General features: G+C 46.2%; 1 protein-coding gene across 1 annotated transcript in view; it reads right to left on the reverse strand.

Annotated features, from left to right (window-relative positions):
- ATP6V0D1 (ATPase H+ transporting V0 subunit d1) overlaps nucleotides 1–25,723 on the reverse strand; it is a 102,394-nt gene that overhangs the window by 8,624 nt on the left and 68,047 nt on the right. The window contains exons 3-4 of the mRNA XM_036750771.1: nucleotides 7,901–8,079; nucleotides 4,828–4,907 (exon numbers count right to left, since the gene is read on the reverse strand). Coding sequence (XP_036606666.1) covers nucleotides 4,828–4,907; nucleotides 7,901–8,079 — 259 coding nt within the window. The remainder of the gene's footprint in view (nucleotides 1–4,827; nucleotides 4,908–7,900; nucleotides 8,080–25,723) is intronic.

The raw sequence follows: 25,723 nt of genomic DNA on the forward strand, positions 1-25,723 counted from the left end.
AGGGCAGGGGGGTGTTAATGGTGGTGGTGGTAGAAAGGACGTGTCAGAAAAGCAAGGAGCCTCTCCTGCAGAGATCAATCCTGAACCCTAGAGAATAAGTGCCTTTATCAGACATCCACCACCATAGCCAGGTAAGCTGCTGAAGAGCTGAGACAGGACAGCAAAGACCTTCCAGTGGGGGGATAGTCTTAGGCCACTTTGATTGCAAAATCGATTCTGCTGAGAGAGAAAATATGGGGCTAGGATAGTAGGCAATGGGGAGGGCAGGGGAGAGAACAGAGTCAAAGTCTCGTAGGATTTAGAGCTGGGAAGGACCTTGGAGGGAATCTAGGCTAGTCGCTTCATTTGGAAGAAAAACAGGCCCAGGAAGGAAATGACTTTCCCAAGGTTGTCCAAATTGAAAGTTGCAGACCTGGGATTCTGGCTTCAGATCCAGTTCTTTTACAAAATGAAATTATTGTCTAATTGTTAGTGTCCTGGTATGAACCTTTCACGTTCAAGATTAACTGAGAAGTCTGAGGTAGGTAGGTAGTTACTACCCACTTGGAACCTGGCAGCTTTGCCATGGCATGGTCTCTTTGGCTCAGCCAAGAGGCCAGGCCTCTCAGATTTCCCTGGCAGCTAGGGACATCACCCTTTTTGCAAATCACTCAGGACTTCAGCACATCCTTCCCAGTCCACTTCCTGGATCAAACACAGATTCCCAAATCCTTCCTCCTCTCCAGTCCAGATGCCACTAGTCTCATTAGGTAGTGCCTGTGCCCACTGCAGACCTGGCACATGCCACCTGGCTGGGGTAGCCCTAGGGAGATGACTTCTCCTACTAATCCACACCTGGGGAGCCCTTCCAAACCTGAGCATGTCCAGATGTGCCAGGGGCCTGATCACAGTCTCTCAGTTTTACTGATGACTTAGTTCAGGGCTGGACATGTTATTTCTTCAGGTGAAACTGCCAGCCTGGTCTATGGCCCCTTACTCTGCCTCCTCTAACTCAACTGTTTGCCCAAGAAGCTATTCTGGAGTGGGGGAGACAGGTGGGGTTCCTTATACAATAACCCTAATCCCAGAACATAAGGAAGGAAGACCTTAGGGTGAAGCAACAGAAACCTGTACTTTCTCTGGGATGCCTGGTCTCATAGGAATAAAAGTCACAGAATGACCAAGGCTCCCTGCCCCCCCCCCCCCATTTCAAATTCCTTGGAATTCTCAAGGATCCAGCTGGCTGCTCAAAGCCCATGTCAGCTGCTTGCAATTCCCATTCATTATAGGGCAGGAGGGCTTAGCTAATCTCCCCATCTGTGGCCACTGGGATGGACATGGAGCCAAGCAGGCAGGCAGGCATCCCTGGCATCAAGCCCACAGGGGCTTGATGTTTACAATCAATCCTGTGAGCCAGAGAGGGCTTGGGTCAGTGCCTTCTTCACCACCACCCTGCGCCACCGCCCCCTGCCCCCCGCTGGAGAGCAAGCTGATGACTCCAGCCTGAACCAGTCTTGATAAGGACTGCAGGGTAAAGGGTAATCCAGGGGCACAGATGTTGCAGCTGGGCCTGGTGGGGTGGGATAGGGAGGCAGGGACACCCCCTCAGCCCAGGTCTCCCTAGGGATATTGATCTAGGCCTTCATGGCGTTAACTCAGGCTAGGACTGAAGCATTGGTTGGGAAGTTGGGGGGGTGGGAAGGGAGCAGCAGAGGGGGCACCATCAGGCCTGGCTGATTTTAAGGAAAAGCATTGGTGCCAAGGAAACGGACTAAGAGTCAGGAGACCTGGGTTCAAGTCCCAGCTCTGCCACTAACTTTGTTATTTGATCTGAACAGGTGATTTCCCTCTCTGGGTCTGGAAAATGAAGGCACAGTGCTGGATGGCCTCTGAGATAATTTTAAGCTCTAACAAGCAGAATCTAGGAGGGGGAGGGAAAGGTGCCCACTAGGAAGAAGAAGCCCTCTGGAAAATGGCTGGCCATCCATCCCCAGGAAGGCTGGTGGCTCATATCAGAGAAGAGTTCCCTCTCAATTCTCTGGGTTTTCAAGAAGGGTTTGGGAAGGCTGCTGCAGGGGCTCCCCTGCCTACCATCACACCCACAGGTGCACGAACTACATAGACCCTATGCTTTACCCAGCTGGGGTCCTGCTGCCTCCTGAGAGCTGTGGGTTGGGGAGAAGAGTGGGTGAGGAAGGCAAGAAGAGGAAGAAGGAGGCCTCAGCAACTGGAACCAAGCTCTCAGGGTGGGGCGGGGTCTGCAGGAGGTGAGAAGCATCCAGCTGGCAGTGGAGACTAGGGAGGAAGAGATGTTCATGTTAATAAAATCAGCAGATGGTTCCCCTGGTGCCTGAGGTCGGCTTATTGAGTCAGCAGGGGTCATTCCCCCATCCCAACAGCTGGCCATTGTTGTTCTGTCTCTCAGCCCCTCTGTTTTTGGGGGAATGGAGGTGCCTGGCTAATAGAAGGAGCCAGGAGACCTGGTTCCTGGACCTGGCCTCTCGCCTCAGAAGCCCAAGGCCTGGCTTCTGGCTCTTGTGTTCTCAAAGATCAAAGCAGTTTCAGGTACATGTTAAAGTCAAGTGTGTGAGGTTTGAATTCTTGCCACTCCATAGATTACCAGGAGGAATGGGAGGATGTTAAAAGAATATTATGGATCATCATTTAGTCCAATCTCTTCCTCTCAGCTTACAGAAGAGGAAACCAAGGCTCCAAGGAGTAAGCTGATGTTACAGGGAGGGTCACCATTGGAATCAGGACCCCTGCGATTGTAATCCTGCCTTGATACTTCATCTGTGTGTGACCACGGCTAACACTTCACTACCTCCCAGGGATGTTACAAGGAAGTGCTCTGAGGTCCCTCCACTCATGAATCCATCACTGTGGGGACTCTTATTTTGCTGACTCTCCCCACAGATACAATCAGGAACTCATCTGTAACTTAGAGGTCAAGTACCCTGCTCCTGGCTGCACTACTAGCATTGTGTCAGAGGCAGGACTCACCCCAGAAGTTTCTGGATTCCAAGACTGCACTCTATTCATTGGGCCAGCCCATCTTGTACAAATAGGAGTTGTGGTAATTAAATGATTTGCCTAAGATCATAATCCGGATCCAAACCTGGGCCCTTGAACTCTGTATCCAGTGAGGTTTCCACTGTCACACGCGGCCTCTTCAAGGCTGGAAACCTCTTTCAGTTTCCCCCACCCCCATCCTAGGGGCCACATCTGCTTCTGTGGGCCCCAGGAAAACTAGGGAGCAGTATCCTCTGCCCTGACCGCTGTGCTCTTCCTCAGACAAAGTGTCTGCCACCAGACCAGGAGATTGGCCTCCCTTGTGGGATCTGTCAGCAGGGGCAGGCTGTCTCCTCACGGTTTACTTTCTTGGAATGCTTTCTGGCTGGTGCTGGCTTAGAGGGGACAATCTCCCCCAGTATCAGAGGCTGGCCTATTGGGTCTAGGGCTACACCTTGAGCTTGAGAGACCCAACAACTCTTTAGTCTATCTTTGCCTGCTCACCTAAACATCCCACACCTATACCATGAAACAAACAAGAGAAGCTGGGAGGCAAGCTAGTTTTCTAAGACAAGAGTAATGTCCCTGTGGTCACAAGCTCCGCTCACCACCTCCTCTCCTGCCCAGGGATACTCAGAATCATAGACGGTATCGAAGGATGTCAGAGCTGAAAGGGACTCTAGAGACCACTTCATCCTGTTTTTATAGATGAAGAAAATGAGGCCCAGAAAGTCAAGTGACTTGCCAAGTGGTCCATAGCAGAGCAGGGATTTGAACCCAGGTCTTCTGATTTCAAGCATGTGACTCTTTACATTCCAAGATGTGGTGCCCTGAACTTCTGGAGAACAAGGGCAGTGCTGAGAGGCTGCAGGCTGCAAAGCTTAGGCCCCTGCTGGATACTCTCTAAGTGAAGCTGATGGGGAGCCAAGGATATCAGTAGCAGTGTCCTCGGAATCCCTGTGTCTTTCCTGCCCACGAGGACCTGGTCTCACCCCTCAGAAGCCTGAGAGCTAATCAATCAGGCCAGCTCCCTCCCTGGACAAGGGGCACAGCTCACAGGAACCGTGAGCTCTCCTTCCTCAGCCCAGCTGAGACGGCTTGAAAGGGACCCATTGGCAGGGGCTGGCTGAAGCGTGCACGTGCCAGCACCCTCGGGCACTCCCCACCCAGCTCAGCTGTCAAGCCTGGGGAGGAGTCGCCCCACTTGTCCTACATCCTCTCCTCTGAGGGTCTAGGCTAGAGATGGCCTGAGAAGTCACGTTAGTCCGAGGCCCTGCCTTGGCTTTAAGGAAAAGGTGACTTCCAGGAGAGGGAGTAACTTGCCTTGGGAAGTTAGGGCAGAGAGGGGATGGGATGCCCATCCTTGGCCTCCAAATCCAGGGTGCTTTCCTAATTCTATGGCAGTTGTCCTTGTCTTGTCCCTGGTCTGTGACCTTCCCTGCCTGGGCCTGGGTGCCCACTCTCTGGCAAGGGGGCGTGTGTAAGGAGGGTGGGGAGCAGTCCTGAGCCAGCTCCAACAGGTCATAGCACATGGCAGCACTCAAGCTGATCTTATCTGGGCCCCACCGAGGGTGCCCCGGGGATGGAGAACCTGTTCTGAGCTGGGTCTTCACGCTGCACTGAGCCCCTGGGAGCAGCACCTGGCTCAGCCTGAGCTCCAACGTGCTGCATAAATCACCCCCCTCCACATTCCGATCCGCCAGCAGCTGGCCAGACCCCTGTGGAGGCTGAGAAGCCCACGCCACCATGGTGGGGAGGCTGGCAGGGCATCTTTTTCTCAGTTCCCTCCTCACTCTTCCACCAGTCCCACGGATGAGTTCTAGGGGGGAGGGGTACCTTGTACAGAGTGTTGCGGATGATCTCGATGTTCATCTCGTCAAGGTCCTGCTCGGAGATGCAGTCTTGGAAGAACGCAGCTGAAAATGGAGAGACAGGCAGGGTAGGGAAGAATTTGGCAGGCTAAGGCACCTCTCCTTTGGGCCAGGCTCCTTGTGAGGGAGGCCTGGGGGAGAGGAGAGATGGAAGGAGCGAGGACAGGCTCAGAGGAGCCCGAGGAAAGGACTTGACAGTGCAGCTGGAGCTCGGGCGAGAATCCAGCTTGGGGTAGGAGAGGACAGAGGGTCCCCCCCAACCCCCCACCAAGGGCTCCAGGAGTTAGCCCCCCTGCCCCAGGATTTGCTTTAGGGAAATCAAGAGCCTTTTCCAGGCATCTTCTCCATGACTCTCTTTGACTTCCAAACTGCTTGGAAGTGGTGAGGCAGAGATTCGGTAACACGTTTGGGCTGATTTAGGGCTTCTTCCTTGCACTTTTATTTTCTAGAACTGATTTATAAATAAGAAAACTGGCAAGTGTTGGGGCCATAACATGATCTAATCGCCTCTGGTATTGACCCAAAAGCACACAATGCCAAGGACATGCTTGCATAAGAGGCCATAACTCCCCCTTCTCCCCAATGCACACACTCTCGCCTCAGTGTCTACCAAGTGGGGCCAAGACTCAGTGAGACCACCAGTTTCTGTGACTTTCTTCCAAGCTCTGCTTGAGGACCTGGGACAACAGGCATTAGGTGTAGACCCAAGGGAAGAAGGTGCCTCCCAATCAATCTTTAATAAGAATCTTTTTCCATCTGTCTGTCTAGCATGACCTTTATTGGGTTCATTCATTCATTCACTTTAGGCCAAACTAGTCTCTTTCTTTCTGTACTGCCACTAGTAATGGTCTGGTCTAGTCTAGGTAGTCCCTTCTTTCCTTTCCATCCTAGCAAAACCTCACCGAAAAATCCAACCACTGTTTCCAGGGGAAGGGGAATGAAAGGGACAGGGAAGGAGCATGACCTCCTCCCTTCGCTTAGGACACTCACTGCCAGGTAGACTGTACTGGTGGGGAGAAATCTGGTGGAGTTTGGGCACCTGGGATCCTAGAGGGTTTGGTGGAAATAAGGGTAATAGATGAAGGTTGGGGATAGACAAAGATGTCGGACATTCATTAAATTCATCTCTATGATTTTATACGAGGAAATTGAGGTCCCAGAGCTAGTAAGTAGGGCCAGACTCTATCTTTCCTGTCTCCCAACTTAGAACTCTATCCACCAAATATCCACTTATGGCAAAGAGGATTTAATAAGGAAACTGGGAAACCCAAATTCAAATCCCAACTCCCAGACTAGCGTTGTAGATGCTAACCTAAACCTCAGCTGCTTCAACTGTAACATGAGAACCATAATACTTATGCTTCCCCTCTTAGAGTTATTGTGAGGAATGGTCTTTTTTATAAGCATTAGAAATAAAAATATGAATTGTTATTCAGCCTGCACAGTATTTAACCAATGTACTCTTCCTGAAAATGGCCACCGTGTGGATTCATTTTGCTAGGCTACAATTATTTGTTACAAGGGTTTCTCTCTCCTCCCTCCCTCTCTGTGTCTGTCTGTCTGTCTCTCTCCTTCCCTTCCTCCCTCTTTCTCTTCTTCCCTCCCCATTTTAATTGGGACAGAATTCAAGGAGGAGAGGGGAACAGCAATAATGATGTCAAAAAAAGAGGGCCACTGGAATTTAAAAAAATGGATGGAGACAAAAATGCACTAAAGAGAGCAAAAAAGTTCAGAAGGAAGCACATACAAGCAGGACAACTTTGAAAGTAGCATGTGGAGCTTATATGTTAAAAAAAAAGCATGTGGTCTGACCTGGAGACTCATGGTTTCATATACAATCCTCTTTTTATAGTCTCTGCTAATGCTTTTTTACAATGTTTAAGCTCGTAATAAAAAAAAAAACCTAAAGTAATAAAAATTTTGACTCTCTTCAAGACTACCGTACTTTCTATGAATATGTCAAAATCAAGCAACAATACATGAGCAGCTGTCATGGATTGCTCAAAAGTTCATACACACAAAGACATACATGTCATATGTTCCTCAGATTTGCAGATGATGTAAAATTGGAAAGGACAGCTAGTTAACATATGGGACAATAAAATTAGCATCCAAATGAATTTCGACAGTCTAGAAGATTGGGCTGAATCTAAGAAGATAAGATTTAATAGGGATAAATATGAAGTCTTACACTCAGATCCAAAAACTCAAGTTTGCAAGTAGAAAAGATTGGGGGAGGGGAAGAAGGGGAGAACATGCTAGAAACGCATCTGAAGAAGATCTGCAGGCTTCAGTGGGCTGAAGGCGCAAATGACGTTTGGCTGGACTGAGAGAGACAGCGTGTGCAGGACCTAGTGGTTACTAATTTCTCTTGACTCTGTCCTTGTCAGACAACATCTGGAGTACTGCTCTAGGTAACCCATTTTAGAAGAAATATTGGCAAGCTGGAGACCTTCCAAAAACAGGCAAACCTGATGTTGGCAAAAGGCCTCAAGATCCTGCCAAGACAGCTGAAAGACCTAGAGATTTTTAGTCTAGAGAAGAGAAGACTTGGGGAAAACAGTAGCTATTTTCAAATATTAAGGGTTTGTCATGTGGAAGAGAGATTAGGCTTGTTGTTCTGGCCCAGAAATTAGAATGAGGAATAGTGGGATGTGAGGAAGACCCTTCTAACAATGAGAACTGCCCCAAAGAGGAAAGGCTGCCTCACAAGGGGAAGGCTACTTGGAGCTGTGCTGTACAGGAGATCCTTTTTCTGGAGGGGTTCGACTAACTGCCTCTGAGGCCCTTTCCAACTCTAAGATTATCTGCTTCTGTGAAACATGAGGTAACACAGGCCTAGAAAAGTGCCACAACCTTCCCCAAGTCACACAATGAGACAGTCTCAATTCTCTGGGTTTGAAACATGCCTTTCCATCCCTCGTTCTGAAAGCAGGCACAGGAGTGGGAAGGTGACCTAACCCTAGGGAACAGAGAGCCCAGGCCTTAAGTGAACAAATGAGACAGACTGGGAAGGACCCAGGGTGATCACTACTTACCAAGTGGGGTGTCCACTAAGATAGCGCTATATAATTCTGCTGGTGTCTGAGCAATGTTCACGGCCTCCATCTGCTCAAAGCTGCCTAGCGGGTGGCACTTGGGCACAAGCTCAGCAATGGAACGCTGGTGCAAGGTCCCTGTTATCAGCAGGATGACATTGTCGATCATGTAGCTGTAGCTGGAAGGGAAACAAATACACTGGATATCAGGGCATCAGTGAAGGGGTGAGAGACGACCAGGATCTTGTCTACTTGTGCCTAGGCAATGGACCTCAATGGAGGGCCCACCAGTGCCTTGTACCTCCTGCACAGTAGTGAAGAGGAAGTATTATAGTGAGGGCAGTGGAGTGGAATGAAAACCCCATGGGAATTAGAAGACTCAATTTCATGTTCCAGCTCTATCACTTACTAACTTTTGATCTTGAGAAAAATCATTTCACCTCACTGCACCTCAGCCTCCCCATCTACACAATGAGAATGCTTTTGGTATGTACATCCAGATTTTTCATGAGAATCCAATGTGGTTTTGAAACATAAGTAAAATACTGCTAGAAAATAAACTTACTTTTGCATACTAAAGACCAGTTCCAAAATTACTATAATAAAACAATTTTTACTTTGAGTTTTTAAATTTTAATCTAATAAAATGCAAAAGGAGATGTTTTAATCATTACTTTTCTAAACCACCCAAACTAAGTCATCTTCACCATCAGGTCTATTAAGGATGAAGTTAGAGACCACAGACAGGTTTAGATTTAGGGGAAAGTGTGAGCTTGCATTTGAACAAATATCATCAATGTGTTATTATTCTAGTGAACTCGGGCTCTTCCCAGAACAAGTTGGGTGGGAACGGAGTATACGGTGGCAGAGGCTCCCTAGTTAGGCCTAGTATGTTGTTCTGGGGAAGAGCAAAGGTGGGAGTTACCAGGTAGTGCTAAAAAAACAAAACAAACCCCCCAATCTGGACCCTACTGCCATCATGGTAGAGAGGGGCCTGAGACAACAAGGCCCAGGCACTGCCTCCCTCCTGTCCTTTCTCAGTCTGGCCGTTACCTTGGGTGAGGTAACAAGAATCTGGTATGCTAGAGGGGAGAGGATGGCAAAAGTCTCTGTTTCAGAGAACAGGAGAGAGCTGTTTTAAACAAACGTCTCAGTCCTGTGCTATCTGTCATTTTTAGAAGGTACAGATGGCATAGCTATCCAATTTTCAGAAGACACAAATCTGGAAGGGGCAGCTAACATGCTGGAAGACAAAATCAGGATCCAAAGAAATGCCAACAGGTGGAAGCCTGACTAGCCAGTCATTTGTCTGAGAAAGATCTGGAGGTTATGAAGGGTTACAACCTCCGTAGGAGTATACATAGCAAACACAAAAAGCTAATGTGATTTTAGGTTGCATTAAGTGAGGAAGAGCATCTAGAGCCAAGGAGGAAAGAATTCCTCTGCGCTCTTCCCTGGTCAGACCACATCAGAAGAAGGATCATGGGATCACTCATCAACCGAGAGCTGCCAGAAACTGCAAGGATCACCTTGTCCAAGCCCCTTGGTAAAAAGCCGTTGAGTTTCAGGGAGGTTCAATGACTTGCCCAATGTCTCAATGGGAACATCAGAGGTAGTATTTGAACTTAGGTCCCCTGACTCCCAAGACAGTACATTTCCTAGTCTTTGCTGCCTCCTAACACAATAGGTTCAATGTTGGCTGCCACATTTTAGGAAGGACATTAATAAGTTGGAGGGTGTTCAAAAAAGGGCAAAACAGGATGGTGAAGGGCCTCAGGATAATGTCATATGACAACTGAAAGATTTTGAGATATTTAACCTGGAAGAAAAGACTATGGGAAAACACCAGCTCTTCTACGTCCAGCCCAACCCTCACAGGTATGTGGGGTGAGGGGTGGAGAGATAACTTCTGGAGAGAAAAGGCCAGCCACTCTACCCCACCCACCCTCAATTGCCAACTTATTGCCACTCATGGGGTAAGCACCCTGAGGGAGAGATAGGAGACAGCATGTACCAGATAAGTCAAGCCATCACCTCCACCTTGACCACCATCTCCCCTCAGACCCTGATGGAGATAGTCCAGGATCCTGAACTCAAGAGTCTTAGGCATATTAGTGACCCCAATTTGCTTCCAGTCCAGCCCCCATTAACCATCACTGAAGGGAGGAATCATTGTGGAGAAAGGGCTCACCTTCTTTATCACCACTGGCAACAACTGTTGACCAACTTCCAAAAGCAGGCAGATGAGCACAAGAGCCCTGGGGTGACAGGACCATCCCCACCTCCCCAACCAGACCACCAGCTTCCAGCCCAGTCCTCATAGCCACCATCCAAGGAAACAATCCTAAAGAGAATCAGGAGGGCTAGGAGCTCAGACATCCCCACCAAATGCCAACCAATTGTACTTGCTGGACAGGGAAGCTCACCTAGCTGAGGCAGCAAGGCACTCGGAGGGAAAGATGAGAGGCAGTACATGGCCAACCTACCACCACCCTGATGAAGGGACCTCTCCATCTGACCTGCAGCAAAACCCTCCCAAGATGTGTTGCCTCTCTCCTGTTAGAATGTGAGCTCCTCAGAGATCAGAGATTGCTTTATTTTTCTGTTTGTACCCCAGTGCTTAGCAGTGGGTGCATGGTAAAACTTGATAAATGTTCATTGGTTCATTTGTGTTTGAGACACCATGCTGGGTGCTCTCAAGGAGCTCACGCTCATGAGCCCTGATTTGGAAGTTATTCTGTTATCTATCTGTATCCTCAGTGCTTAACTAGGTGCTTCATTCATTCATTCAACATGATTTAGTGTCCAAGTGTTTGAAGGACAACTGCTTGGAAGACGGATTAGATGTGTTCTACTTGGCCTTGACTAGGAACAACAGGAGGAGGTAGCAAAGGGACAAAATTAGGCATGATGTAAGGAAAAATTTCCTGACAAATGAAGCTGTCCAAGAGCAGAGTACACAGCTTGGGGACACTTTAAGCAAAGGCTGGATAACCATTTGCTGGGTAAGTCATAGAGGGGAATCCTATGTCCAGATATTGGTTGGGTTAGACAGCTCCGATGTCCCTTTCCACTCTGAAATTCCATGATTCACTGTGGTTCAAACACCACCTTTTACAAAAAAGAAAAATGAGGCCTGAAGAAGTTAATTTCAAGGTCATAAGGTCAGATCTAGAATCCAGGTCTCCTGGCTGCTAGCTTGGGGTTCTTTCATAACTATCCTGCCCTTCAGCATGGAATAAGAGACTATAAATGAAGGATTTGTGAGAAAGAACTGGCAATACTTAGCCTGGAGCAGAGAAAATTTAGGGGATAAATAGGAGTCCGTGGAATAGGAATCAGACTAATTCTGGCTGGCCCCACAGGGCAGAACTAGGAATCGTGGTTGGAAGTTGCAGAGAAGCGAAAAACCTTCTAACCATACCAGCTCTCCCAAAGTGGAATGAGCCACCTCAGGAGAAACCACATAGCACCACACAACAAACAAGTATCTGCTGCATTGATTTGCACTGATGTGCACAAAGCACTGAGGGGCTGAGGAAACAGTGTTTAGACAGGACAGGAATCCTTCCCCCAAGGATTCTAGTAGGGAGCAAGATAAAATGAGAATCGGCCATAGTATATACATCCATTACAAAGTCACGAAGCAAAGGGCTTCCTGAGGTCTGAAGGGGAGGGCTGTCTCAAGTGGTACAGAGCAGAAATCAGAGGAGGGTTTGTGGAGAAGGTGGCATTGGCATTGACCTGCAAAGGTGGAGAGGAGTTCCACCATGGAAGAGAGGGAAGGCCACATTCAGGCTCCTGAAGTCTAGTGTCATCTTCTGCCTACTCTGTATTTATCCTATAGATTCTGACATACATACATGTCATCTCCTCAATTAGAATGTAAGCTCCTTGAAGGAAGGGTCTATTTTTTGCTTTTATTCATATCCCCAGAACTTAGCACAATGCTTGCTATAGATTAAGAGCTTAATGCTTGTTGTCGGGCTGACAGAGAACACTTTGAGCAAATGCATGGAGACAGGAGAGTGTAGAGCAAGCTAGGGACCAGTTTGACTGAAACATAAAGAAATGATAATAATAATAATGATGGCTAATAATAATTACAGCTAGCAATATATAGAACTTTAAAAAGTGTTGTACCAGAAGCGAGCGAGACACACCACAGAGTATAAGTTTTAAGTGGAGAATTTATTAGCCGGCGGCCATCGGGGTACGGCACCACAAATCAATGGCAAATGTGTTGGGGTGATGGCTTGGCTTATATAGGATATGGGGGTACAGAGTAGGGGGGAAGAGGAACAAAGGTCCTGGCTGATCAAAAGATTCAGTCAGGTTATCGTACTAGTGGGATAATCTCATTTACATTCCTTGGTGGAGTCCCAGAGTCCCAGGGATATCTCCCAGGAAGGGTCTGTCAAGTTATCTCTCAGTGGGATGGTCCTATCTATTGCCATTTCAGGAAGGAGCCATGGAGTCCCAGGGGGTTTGCTAAATACCAAAGATATCTGAATCCATTCTTTCTGGGGGGGCTTGTCAGTAGCTAGGGGTTACTCAGGGGTTCCTAATTTTCCTTGTATTACAAAAGGACCTCTGACACCAAGCAAAGAACTTTAAATTTACTTGAAAGGCAACTGGGAACTAGTTAAGAGTTTTGAGCAGAAGGATGACATAACTCTACCTGTACCTAAGAAAGGTTATTCTGGTAGTGATAGAAGCTTCCAGGCAGTGTGGTGTAGTGGGTACAGGGCTGGCTTGAGTGCTGGGAATGCACAAATTCAAGTCCCATAATGGCTTATGAAACTCTGGGCGCTGGCCCTCAATGCTCCAGGCTACTCTAAGACCATCAGTTGCAGAGCAGGTGCTAATGTGGTATTAGAAGAGGCTGTTTCTTCACAAGGAGATCCTGACATTAATGAAATCATAGCTGTGGCCCCCAATTTAAGTTAGAAGGTGAGAAGGTTGGGTATATCTGAGGGAGAGGCTTAGGGATATCAGCAGGGGGCATGTGGAGCTGATCATTCAAAACTGTGGAAAGACCAAAGGGTGGAAGAGGAATGAACAAGGCCATTGGATTGGACAACTACGAGTTCATCTGTGACCACAATCACCTCCTGATAGAGATCTCACCTAGAGAGAAAATGTCATAGAAATAAACTACAGGAGAATGGAAGGATAAAACTGTCACAAAGATGGATCAAGACATTTTGACCAAACAAGCAAGAGAATTCCAGAAGACAAAAGCCATGCAGTTAAAATTAGAAGGGAAACAATTAACTGGAAAGCCAATCTTTGCAGCAAATTTCTCTGATAAAGGTCTGCTCTCAAATATACCTAGGGAATGATTAGAAATATAGAAGTATCATTCTCCACTAAATAAATGACCAAAGTGTAGGAGAAGGATGTTCTTAAGGGAAGAGCTGCCAACAGCCATGTTTTCAAAAATGCTCCAAATCACTTATCAGTAATGAGGAAAATGTAAATTAAAACAATTCTAAGATTCTATCCTCATCTCTATGAGATTGGCAAAGATGACCAAAAAAGGAGTAGAAGTGCTTCTGGAGGTCAGACACACAAATGCACTGCTGGTTGAGTGATGAACTAGTCTAACAATTCTGAAAGCAATTTGGAATCATACTCCAAATATCATGAAACTGTGCATATTCTTTGACCCACCACTAAAGGGATTATTCCCCCAATATATAAAAGAAAGAGGAAAGGACCCACACACACAAAAGTATCTACAACATCACTTTTAGCTATAGCAAAGAACTAGAAACAAAGAGGGTGGACATTAATTGAAGAATGGCTGAAAAACTGTGGTATATGGTTGACTAAAAGAACAAATTTGGGTAAACCTGAGAAGGTTTGTATGAACTGATACAGAGTTAAAAGTGAGTAGTATCTGGAAAACTATTTCTATAACGATAATGTTGCAAAGGGGAAAAAAATTTGAAAGATTTCAGAATCAATTATTATGTTTCCTTTCTAATTTTAGCTGCACTGTAATTAGATCAATGCAATGACCAAGGAGTTTTCTGCAGAAGACTGATGATGATTCATGAAGTAAACAACTTGTACTTGGTCATTCCACTTTTCAGGAAGTATTTGTTGTGTAGGCAAGGCAATTGTTGCGAAGGCAGGGCAATCAGGGAGAACTGAAGATGTTTGTAGGCAGCTAGGAGCCAATTGTGTGGGAGAGAATAAATGCATGTAAGGAGGGCATGACTGCTATAGTGTCTCTTTTGTACCTGTTAATTCCCATTCCAATTCTTTTTTCAATAGCTCTCATTTCTTTTCTAGTTTTTTTCTCTAGTGCTCTCATTTCATTTATAAAACCATTTTAAACTCCTTTTTAATCCTTATTTAATTTCTTCCAGGAATTCTAGTTGAATTTGAGCCTGAGCTGTGTTTTGGTTTGAGGCCTTGCTTGTAGATGTTTTGGAGTCATTCTCATCTTCTATATTTGTGTCTTAAGAGTCCCTGTCACTATTTTTTGGTGGGATTCTTTGTTTGCTCATTCTTTCAGCCTACTTGCTGACTTTGGAACGGATCCTTGGGCTGGGCTCTGCATATTTCTGGAGGGAATGTCTGGGCTGGTCCTGCCACTGCTTTCTTGGGAGTATCCAGTCTTATGTTATTCCAGGATCTCAGGCACAGTTCAGGGTGGGGACCTGCAAGCTTTCAATGTTCCCAAAGTGGTCTAATAAAGGACCAAGTCTGGGTTTGGGTCTGAACAATATGCCTGTGGGTTTTCCTTGTTTGCATATTCAGTAAACTGCTGGTAGACTCAGCCACTATCAGCCAGTTGGAAAGCTTTGCTTATTCAGAGGAACAGAATTTTGGTCCGAGTCTTTTCTCCACTCTTGAGGTCTCAGCCACATAGCTGCTGCTTGGTTCTGAATTTGCTCCTTGCTCAGTACACAACCAAGGGCCCTTGATTAGCTCCTCAGCCTGGAACCCCATCAGGTTCCTCACTCTACCCAGGATCTGGGGCCTGGAACTGGACAGTGAGCGAAAGAGTTGCTATTTGGCATCTATTTATGCAACCCACATAAGAGTAGGTCCCTCCATGCTAGATCTAGGACTCCTTGCCCTGGTGCATAGCCTCTCCCTGCATTCGAATGCTCTGTAGCTTGCTCCTGGCTAGACCCTGTCTGCAGACCTCTCTGTCTCTTAATGCCAACCTGAGCTTGAAATATGACTCATGGTGATTTTTTTTCCTGGATTACCTGATCAGAATTCAGGCTGGCAAGTTTTCTAGATGTCTGGAGGTGTGTGTTGGTGAATGGGGAGAGCTCATTGTCCTTCTTTCTACTCTACCATCTCCTAGAAACACCTTTTTCCAAAAGTTCAACAGAAAAGGAAAGGAGAGAGATGGAAGTAGCTTGATGAGCTAGAAGAATCAAAGGAAGGTAGGGGGTGGGGAAGGCAGGGCAATCAGGGAGAACTGAAGATGTTTGTAGGCAGCTAGGAGCCAATTGTGTGGGAGAGAATAAATGCATGTAAGGAGGGCATGACTGCTATAGTAAAGCCCTGGGGGAGTCAGAAAGCAAAGGGATCAGCTTCAGCGAACAGTACTGCTCCCTCTTCCTCTGTGCCAAATTAAAGGAGTAAGGAAGGGTCATGATGTAGAAAGGTCACATTTTGAGCACCTGAGGTGCTCACTTCCCCATCACTGCTGTTCTTCAAGTGGAGGAGCACTCCTCATCAAGAACACTGTGGATGGAATTTCTGCTCAGGTACAGTTTGGACTTCTGGGGTCCCTCCAACTCAGATTTTAGAGTTCTAGGATTCTACAAAGGAAGGACAGAAGGAAACCAGCGCTAGGGACAAAAAAAGAGTAGACACTGCTCATTCAGAAAGAGTCTAGCCAGAACATAGCATGGCCTACTTCTAAAAAATAATAACATATAGTGTATAGGGAATGTCACGAGGCACAAAGCAAGGCACACTGGAGCCTGAGCAGTTAAGGGTAGAGAGTGTACTTCATACAAAGCCTATCAGCTCTAGGAACAGCCAGCAGGTGAGTGACAGTGGAACTGGCTTGTGACTGACTGACTGACCACCTAGGGCTAAGTATCAGCCACTTGGGAAAGGGGAGGAGAACTAGGTTTTAGAACCAATGTTGGATGGCAGAGAGATGATGGAATCAAGATGGAGAATGTGACACATATTTTGAGACATGGCCAATACGAAAATTTGTTTTATTTGATTATGTCTATTTGTTACAAGTGTTTTCTTTTAATTTTCTTTTGTCCAGTTGGGGAGAGAAGAGAGGGAAGGTAGGAGGGAGAAAAAAAAGTTTGATAGACAGGAGTTCAAGTCTAGTCTCAGACACTTATTAGCTATGTGACTTGGGTAAGTCACTTAACTTCTACTTGCTTCAGTTTTCTCAACTGTAAAGTGGGGAATAACACTAGCACCCGGGAAGTTGTGAGGATCAAATGAAATATTTGAAAAGTGTTTAGTACAGAGCCTGGCACATAGTAGGCATGATATAAATACTGGCTACTATCATCATCGTCATCAATCAACAACAAAAAAATTAGACCAACATCTTATGCCACAAACCATAATAAGCTCAAAATGGGCAGACAACCTAAATATGAAAAGTCACCTCGTAAAAAAATTAGAAGAGACTGAGATAAGACATATTTTCACAGTTACCGCCTGGGAGAGTTCTTATTCAAACATATAATAAAGGTAATCACAGAAAAAATAAGATAGTTTCAATTACCTGAAGGAAGTTTCAAATGTTGTAGGTAGCACTGGCCCTACCCTATTAGCTGGTCCTAACTGCTAGAGTGAGGATTCTTATCCTCTGCCAAAGGGTGTCACAGACCCCCTTGCGGGGCAATCTGGTAAAGCCTATGGACTCTTTTCAGAATAATATTTTTAAATACATAAAACAGAGCATATAGGATTGGTAAGGAAACCAATTATACTGAATAAATATAGTCATCAATTTTTTAATTCAAGGACCCTCGGTTCAGAACCACTGCTCTAAAGGGTCCAGGGTGGATAATAGCTCTGAGGGTTTCCAGTTTGTGTTTTCCCCTCTAGGCCTAGAGAGTAACTTGCCCAAAGTCACACACAGACCAAGCAGCAGAACTAGGATTAAAACTCAGGTCATCATACTCCAAATGCACCGCTCCTGCCACTGTACTATCCTGCCTCCTTATCGGTGTCTGGATTTGCCTTTCTCACTTTCACATTGGGCTGCGGAATCTACAGCAGGAGGATGTCATGCCCCTGGAGGGTGGTCCACTTTGCCAAGGTCAGGGCACTTTTGTTCTTGCCCGAAGACCAGAAACTCGAAGATCTGGGGTGAGGAAATCATCTTCCTTGCCAATGATGTAACACCTTAGCACATATCCCCACCCCACCCCCCCAGTCCACTGATGGACCCCATCATCGCTCCTCATTTCTAGCTGCTACCAGTCAGTCCCTCTCTGGCCCTTTAGTAGCTTGGCTGAATGGATTCTCTCTCAACTAGGCTACCCTACTGGAGGGGCTGAGGCAGCTACAAAATAGAAATGCTGCCCCAGTGGATCTGGGAGGGCAAGAGTCCTCTAATAATAATGATAATAATGAACCTCAAAGAGTGTTCTGGTGCTCAGCTAAGACTGCTGGCCCCTTTTCCTCTTGGGAATTAATGAGTCTGCCCTAATGGACCTTTTACCCTAAGAAAATGGAGCTGTGGGCAGGGGGACTGAAAATGAGTGATGACCTGGCTGCCTGGGCTCTTGGCCACTTGGTTAACAGAACCTGCCCAGGCTCCTGCTCTCTCAGTCGCATCTGAAGCTTTAACCCTGACCTCTGAACAAGCTCCAGGCCTATAGACGCAAACCACTCCTGAACATGACCACATGTGTGTACCGGCATCCTCTCCTGTATACACCACAGAACCTAACCAATGCTGAGCACATAGTAGGTACTCAGGAAATACCTGTTTAGTTAAATTAACAAATACTCTACCCAGAACAGTCTTCTGTTCCAGGTGAACACACACCCCTCTCTCTTCAGATACAATAAACAGGTATGGCACCCAAGAGTTTGGGAACATTACTAAAAAAAGACTCTCCCTTCCCTCAAGCGGGGCTCAGTGGACACGGAACAATTCTCCCACAAGGCTCTCCAAGTTGAAACTTCCTTGTAATAAAAACCAAACCAGACTTGGGAAAAAAAAAAAAGAAAGAAAGAATAACTTTGGCCCAAGTGTATGTCTTGGAAGGAAGTAAGCAACTGTGGAGTTAGGACACTTGCTGCCCTGGGCCACCAGTCTCCAACAAGAGCTCCCACAAGACTCTCCCAGGCTCTGTGTGGAGCTGCTCTTAACAGGGTTGAACTCGGGCCTTAGAGGAATCCCAGACTGTGGGAAGACATCGTGGTCTGACTTTAATTTTACCATCTCATCAGCTATCATCAGAAGAGGGAAAACAAATCAATTTTAAAGCTATCTTGGTTGACAGGGCCTGGGAATTCCACTGCCTTTAGACTGCACAGTCAATACACATTTATTAAGTACTTACCATATGCTAGGCACAGTGCTGAGTACTGGGGATCCAAAAAACAACCCCCAAACCCAGTCCCTGTTCTCAAGGAACTCAGCCTACTAAGGGAGACAACACACAACCAACGATGTACAAACAAGACATATTTGGGATAAATTGGGGGCAGTCCCACAGGGAAGGCATGAAGATGAAGGAGGACTAGGAGAGGAGTCTTGTAGAAGGTGGAAGCCGGGAAGGGGAGGTGAGGAAAGAGAGAGCTCCAGGCATAGTGGGGACAGCCAGTGACAATGTCCTGGAGATGGAGAATCTTCTGCACTGAAAAGCAAGGAGACCTGTGTCATAGGATTGCAAAATAAGTGGGAGAGGAGAGATGCCAGAAGCCTGGATAGGTGGGAAGGGACTAGGTTATGAGGGGCTTTAAAGGCCAAACAGGATTTCATAAATGATCCTGGAGAGACTAGGAGACCAGTGGAGTTTACTGAATAGAGTGATGATTTGGTCAGATGTGTGCCTTACGAAGACCCATCTGACAGCCGAATGGAGGATGGACTCGAGTCAGGAGAGACTTTAGGTTGGTAGAGCAACTAGAAGCCGCTGGGGGATAGTTGGGGTGATGAGGGCCTGCATCAGATTTGTGGCAGAGTCAGGAGAGAGGAAGGGGAATATGTGGGAGAGGTGACAGAACCTCACGAGTGACCAGATATGGGAGGTAAGAGAGAGACAGAGAGAGAGTAAGGAGGCCAGCAAGATGACTCAGCCTGCAAATGGGATCACCAAGGCAAATAGTAGAGCAGGAAAGGAGGAGAGGGACTAGCATGGAGCCTTGGGCTAACACCCATGGTTAGCTGGCATGACCTGGATGAAGAGCTAGCAAGGGAGACTGAGAAGGCGTGGCCAGAGAAGGAGGAAGAGAGCCAAACAGGAGCAAACAGGTTTCTGCTCACAGGTTACCCCAGGGCCTAGACACTGCCACAGTTGACTGCTTTCAGGCCAGCAAGTACCAGTCTGGTGAGTGCCACCATGGAGCACTCCCCTGCTCATGGGGGCAGATAGGCAGCCTGCTCAAGCCATGCTCAGTCTGGGTTCCATCTGTCTGCAGGCCTCATCTGCACCAAGACCCATGCTCAAGGCCATTCCTGGTGACTCCAGGTCCTTCCAGCTTGGCCAGAGTAGGAAAAGTCAGCCACCGCAGCCTCCATTTACCAGTCGTCATTGTGGGAGCTGCCCTGCAGAGGGCCCTTTTCCCTGCCTTTCCTAGGGTCTCCAAAGAATAGCTGCACCTGGATGAGAAAGTCCCCTGGTCCCTCTATACCTTCCTTCCCCTGGCTTTGGAGGAAGCTAGGCATCTGGCTGCAGAAGGCAGCAAGCAGCCAGGGTGGAGAGGGGAGAAGGGAAGTTGGGGTGTAAATCAGATGGTACAGTGCAGCCTCAGTGTCCTCATCTGTAAACTGGGGAAAGTATCTCCTAATGGGATGGTCATCCTCTGTGGTGTGAAGTCCCCATCAACTGACATCACTGTTCAGCATGGTGGCATCTCAGGATGGGCTGGATTCAATGACTGCTAAAAAGTCCCTTCAAACTGGTCATATAATCTCACAACAGCCTTTCCATCAAGCTTGCTATGTGCCAGGCGCTGTGCTAAGCACTTTACAAATATTATTTCATTTGATCCTCTCAACAACCCTGGGAGGTAGATGCCATTAATATTCCCATTTTACAGCTGAGAAAACGGAGGCAGAGGTCGTGTGGCTGAGGCTGGCTTTGAATTCGGGTCTTCCTGTTGCCAGGCCCAGCAGTCTGTGTGCTATGGTACCACCAGTGACCTCATAGCCTCCCTGGGCCTCAGTTTTCTCATCTCTAAAATGACTGAGTTGCATTAGATGATCTCTAAGATTCTTCTCAACTCAAAAAAATAATCTCTTCTGGATCCCGTGAATGCTAAAAATGGACGAATCCATAAAATAATGGGTAACATCTTTTTTCCAAATATGATTCTATGTCAAGTTGAAAGAATATTCTTTCTATCCATTGCTTCTGTTTATGAGCTAGATATGGACTAGTCCATTCAAATATGGACTTCAAAAACTCAAACTCCTGAATTTAGGTAGAGCTGTTGTAGTGGACTAATGATTTTTCTTCACGAAATCAACTCTGAAAATATAGTCCTACATTCAGAAACTATCTCCAACTTGATTCAGTCGTAATCTTTATTTCTCTATTGTAGAAAATGTATTTTTACGTTTGTTTTCCTAAGTGAATAAAGTTAGTTCCTGACACCTTTTACATTAAAAGAACAACAACAAACATCACATGGGGACAAGAGCGCAGTGCATAGCTCACAAGGGAGCCGTGAGCAAAGCGCTTGTGAACTTGAGAATGCTAACGACACATGAATTGTTAGAGGTAGGAGCTTGAGCAAATCTTGTGGGACTCGGTGTGCTCATCAGTAAAACCTTTATGGGGATGGAGGCAGGAGGGAGGTAAGAGGAAGAAAGAAAGAGTGAGGCTATATGAGCACCAAGACTCTTTCTAGCATCAAAATTCTGTGATTCTAACCACCAAGAGAATTATCTAGAGACTAGAGAGACCCAAGAAGAAAGAAGACACAAAGAGATAAACCCACTGAGCGACAGCCAAGATCTGAGGAGCAGAAAAACGAATGGGAAAGGCTGTGCAAACACAGATTGCCCAGGCTGTGGTCAGCCCAAAAGCCCCAGAGAGATGTGGGTAGATCCCACTGGCCATAGTTTTTCCATCTCCCCATCTACAACGGGCATTTTATTCAATGATCAGGGGCATAGGGAACCTCTGCTCTGAAAGAAAGGATGGAGCAGACATAAGTGTCTCATGCTGTTTTAAGATGAAAATGGGTGTAGGGAGAAAGAGAAGAAAACGGCCCATATATGCCTAGTGAGTCAAATACCATGGAAAGTAGCAGATAAGAAGAATATAAGGACCAATAATTTATAATACACAGTATCCAAGGAGAAAGACAGAAAGACACAAAATATGGGTAATGAAGAAAACTAGATAGTTTAACACAGAGAGGAAAACGCGGCCTCACAGATAACAGAATTGATAGGACAGAACTCATGACAGGAATATTTCTATGGAGGGGATACACTATTTAAAAGGAACAGAGTAAATTAGAAGGGTGGTGGAGCAAGACTGATTATTACACTGATACACTCATACAAGGAAACCCAGGAACCAGGGGTGTCAGGATTGGACAGAGGATCAATAGAGAAACCAGTGATGTATGCTACAGACTACCCAGGTATAAGTAAAAAAAGATAAAGAACATGGGAAATAGATCAAAAATCCAGCATGAAGGCTTGGTCTAATAGTGAAGAGGGACTTAAATTATCTCAATAACTGTTACCTATGCCTAAAGCAGAGCAATTGCTAAATTCTTGACTTATTTTAATTATAATTTCCAAAAGGTAGAGGAGTTGATTAGAGGAACTCCTAAAACAGACCTGATTTTAACCAAAGAGGAGTTAGTTCATAAAGGAAAAATGGTGGGATTCTTGGATTAAGTGACTACTGCACCTTAGAATTTGTGAAAGAAGAAAGGACAGTTGGGAATAGTCTGGCATACACTTTAGGTTTTGAGAAAAGGGATTGCTGAGGCTCACAGAAAGGACAGGTAGGATCCCACGGACACAGAAAGTCAGCTAAGGAGGGATGATCCAGAAGCTATCAAGAATGACATTTGGTATTGTAATGATTGTACATATGTAGCCTATATCAGATTGCTTACCATGGAGGGGGCGGGGGGTGGAGGGAGGGATAGAATTTGGAGCTCAAAACTTTTTAAAAAATGTTAAAAATTGCTTTGACATGTAATTGGGGAAAAGTAAAATATTATTAAAAAAAAAGAAAGAACATCAACAAGAACAAAAGGGCATTTTGGACACCAATTCCTCCAGGCAGCCAGCTGCTCTAATCTAAGCTCCCTCCCCTTCCTGCCCTCCCTCAGGGTGCTACACCACTGACTTCTGCTTTGTGTTTCCTGGGATATTTGGGGGAGCCATGCTCCTGCTTCTAACTTTGTCTGTTTGAGATCAATCAGTCGGTCAGTCCACAATGATTTGCCATATACTCAGCCTGTACTAGGTTAGTAGGGGTTAAAATCAGCATGAAGTTCAGCTTCTACTCTCAGGTAACTTACAGTCTAGCCAGTGGTAAGATTAATATTCATGAAAGAGTGATAAAGGATAAGTTACATTTAGGTCATGCTTTAAGGTTTGCAAAGGGCTTTCCTCCGAAACCTATAAGGTAAATAGTACAGAGGGGCTTAAGCTTGCCCCTTCAAAGTTTGCCACAGATGATGACACTGCTGTCCTTATTACTAACAATGGATCTAGAATGTGCGAAGCTGGTTTTGTAGGGGATGATGTCCCTCAGGCCTTCTTCCTCTCTGCTGCTGAATGCCTCAGACATCAGAGCAGGTATAGGCCAAAAAGACAACTGTGGGGGTTGAGGTCCAGAGGACACTGACACTAAAGTATTCCACTGAACATGACATTTCCACCAACTGGGGAACATAGAGAAGATATACCACTGTATTTTTTTACAATGAGCTCTGTGTAGCCCCTGAGGAGTACCCTGTGCTGTTCACAGAAGCCACCCAGAAACTGCCCTGAGCCCTAATGCCAAAAGAGAAAATATGCCATAGATCACATTGGAGACCTTTGATACCCCAGGAAAGGAATGTTGTGTCCCGTTCTGCCTCTGCTGGCACCACTAGTATGTGGTGGTGTGATTCAAACTGTGCCCAACTAGAAAGGTTCCTGCCTTCCTCATTCCATCCTCTGTCTGTCTGTCTGGGACCTGGCCAACTACATCATGAAGATCCTGACTGAGAGAGGGAGCTGAGGCTTCACTATCCATAGCTGAAGGGAAACTGGGCAGTTGGAAAAGCAAGTTTGAACCAGCTTATGAAGGACCTGAAATGCGAACAGAGGTGCTTGCATTTGATGCTAGAGGTAGTACAGGGAATCACCAGATTTGGAGTAGGATAGTGAAATGGTCCTAAGACTGAAGCTTTGGGAAAATCACTCTAGCATCTGTGTGGAAGACGCACAGGAGCTGCAGAGGACAGAGGGGAAAAGAAGACCAAGGAAGGGACAGTGTCATTTCTCAGGGTGGATGGTACTATGATAAACTTTATGGGGATGAATATAAAGTCTTTGGGTTAAAAAATTAATATTGCAAGTATAACATAGGCAAAGTATGGCTCGATAACTATTTGTGCAAGAAAAACGAAACCAAACCAAAGCAAACACTGAAGATTTTTGTGGGCTTTGGTGGCTTTTGTAACCTTCAGTGGTCAATAGTGCAGCATGGCAGCCCCCAAAGCTACCATGATCTCAAGCTTAAGAGAGGTCACAATCAAGGGAGGAGATAGTTCTACATTCATTCATGGTCAAACCAAAAAGACATCCGAACTTAATTTAGTTGATTTAGTTCTAAGTGCCATGTTTTGAGGACAATGCTAACAAGCTGGAACACATCCAGAAAAAGGTGACTAGGATAGTAAGGGGACTGACAATGAATGCGACACAGGTTCAGCTGGAGGAACCAGGGATATTTACTCTAAAGAAGACGTAGCGGGAGCATCATTATTATCTTCAAACCTCTGATGGCCAAAAATGGAATAGGCTTCCTTAAAGGGTAGGGCTTTCCCTTCCTGGCAGGTGAAGGGACTCCCTATTAAGGTTCTGGTTAGATTAGATGGACTTAACCACTCCAATTCTCTGTTCTTCCTGGCACTGGGCACATAAACCCTCAATGACTGAAGGTGGGGGTGGGGTGGGGGCAGGCAGTAGTAACTGATTACAGGCCCACAGCACTTGCTATTTACCTTGCAAACCTCACTACTCCCTTCTTTAAAATGGGTAGAATATAAGCTAGTCTCCTAGCAGTGTCTGTGAGGACCACAAACACCTGACTTTGGTGGCTCTTGGCCTCTTGGCTACAAGGCAGCCAAGCTGATCCCTTCTATTTAGCTAAATCCTACTTCGACACCATAAAAGAACTGAAGTCTTGCCTTCCCTAAACAGTTTTCCCTAATGATACTGGTCTCTACCAACCTCTATCCCTGAGAGCTTATACTGTACTCACAGTCAGTACTGCCATGTCCAGCATTCTATCCAATAAATTTCACAGGGACCTTTCCAGTTCTTAAGAACTGCCCTCTATACCCTGCAGACCCCACTGCCATCTGGACTATTGATGGAACCTAAGCCTGGGTTTTACCCTCTGACCTTCAGATGTGCCCCAGGGATTTCTGGGCCCTACCATCCAGCCCGCAACAGAACCTCTTTGTATGTATTGTCTCCCCTAGTTAGTGTTTCCGCACCTTGAGAGCTCTGACTGGCTGGCTAGCTTTATGTGATATATGTCCCTAATGTTGAACACAGCGCATGGCATGCTGTTAGTGCATTGTAAATGTCTTTTCATTCATTCATTAGAAGCTCATCTAATTCATTCAACCCCTTCATTTTACCGATAAGAAAACTCAGGCCCTGAGAAAAGTGACTTCACCAAGGTCACATAGGTAGTAAATCTTGAGCAAGAATTTGAACCCACCGCACAATACAGTACAGTGTTAGACTTTGAGTCAGAAGGCTGAGTTCAAATCCTGACTCAGACATTTATTCTAGATGGTGGTTCACAACCTTTTATAGACTCAGTTTCCTGGTCTGTAAAATGGGGAAAAATACCACTTGTACTATTTACCTTATAGGTTTCGGAGGAAAGCCCTTTGCAAACCTTAAAGCATGACCTAAATGTAACTTATCCTTTATCACTCTTTCATGAATATTAATCTTACCACTGGCTAGACTGTAAGTTACCTGAGAGTAGAAGCTGAACTTCATGCTGATTTTAACCCCTACTAACCTAGTACAGGCTGAGTATATGGCAAATCATTGTGGACTGACCGGCTGATTGATCTCAAACAGACAAAGTTAGAAGCAGGAGCATGGCTCCCCCAAATATCCCAGGAAACACAAAGCAGCCAGCCAAGTGGTGCAGAGATGAGTAACTGGAGCCTCCTCGAACTTCTCTGCTCTCCAGGACTCCCACAGAACCCTAGCCAAGCTGCCCAGAAACAGCTGCTGTGGCCAGGAAGGCAGAGGGGCTGCCTGGGGCCAGAGAAGCACAGGGAAACCCAATACGGAATCCCAGCCTACAGTGATTCATTCCAAATCCAGGGTGGGGAGGAGGGACCCTACATGACCCTCAGGAGTGACAGAGGCACCTGGCCCAGAGAAGGAGTGTAAAGCCTACCACACCC

The sequence above is a fragment of the Trichosurus vulpecula genome, chromosome 3 (assembly GCF_011100635.1).
Source record: "Trichosurus vulpecula isolate mTriVul1 chromosome 3, mTriVul1.pri, whole genome shotgun sequence".
Lineage (NCBI taxonomy): Eukaryota > Metazoa > Chordata > Mammalia > Diprotodontia > Phalangeridae > Trichosurus > Trichosurus vulpecula.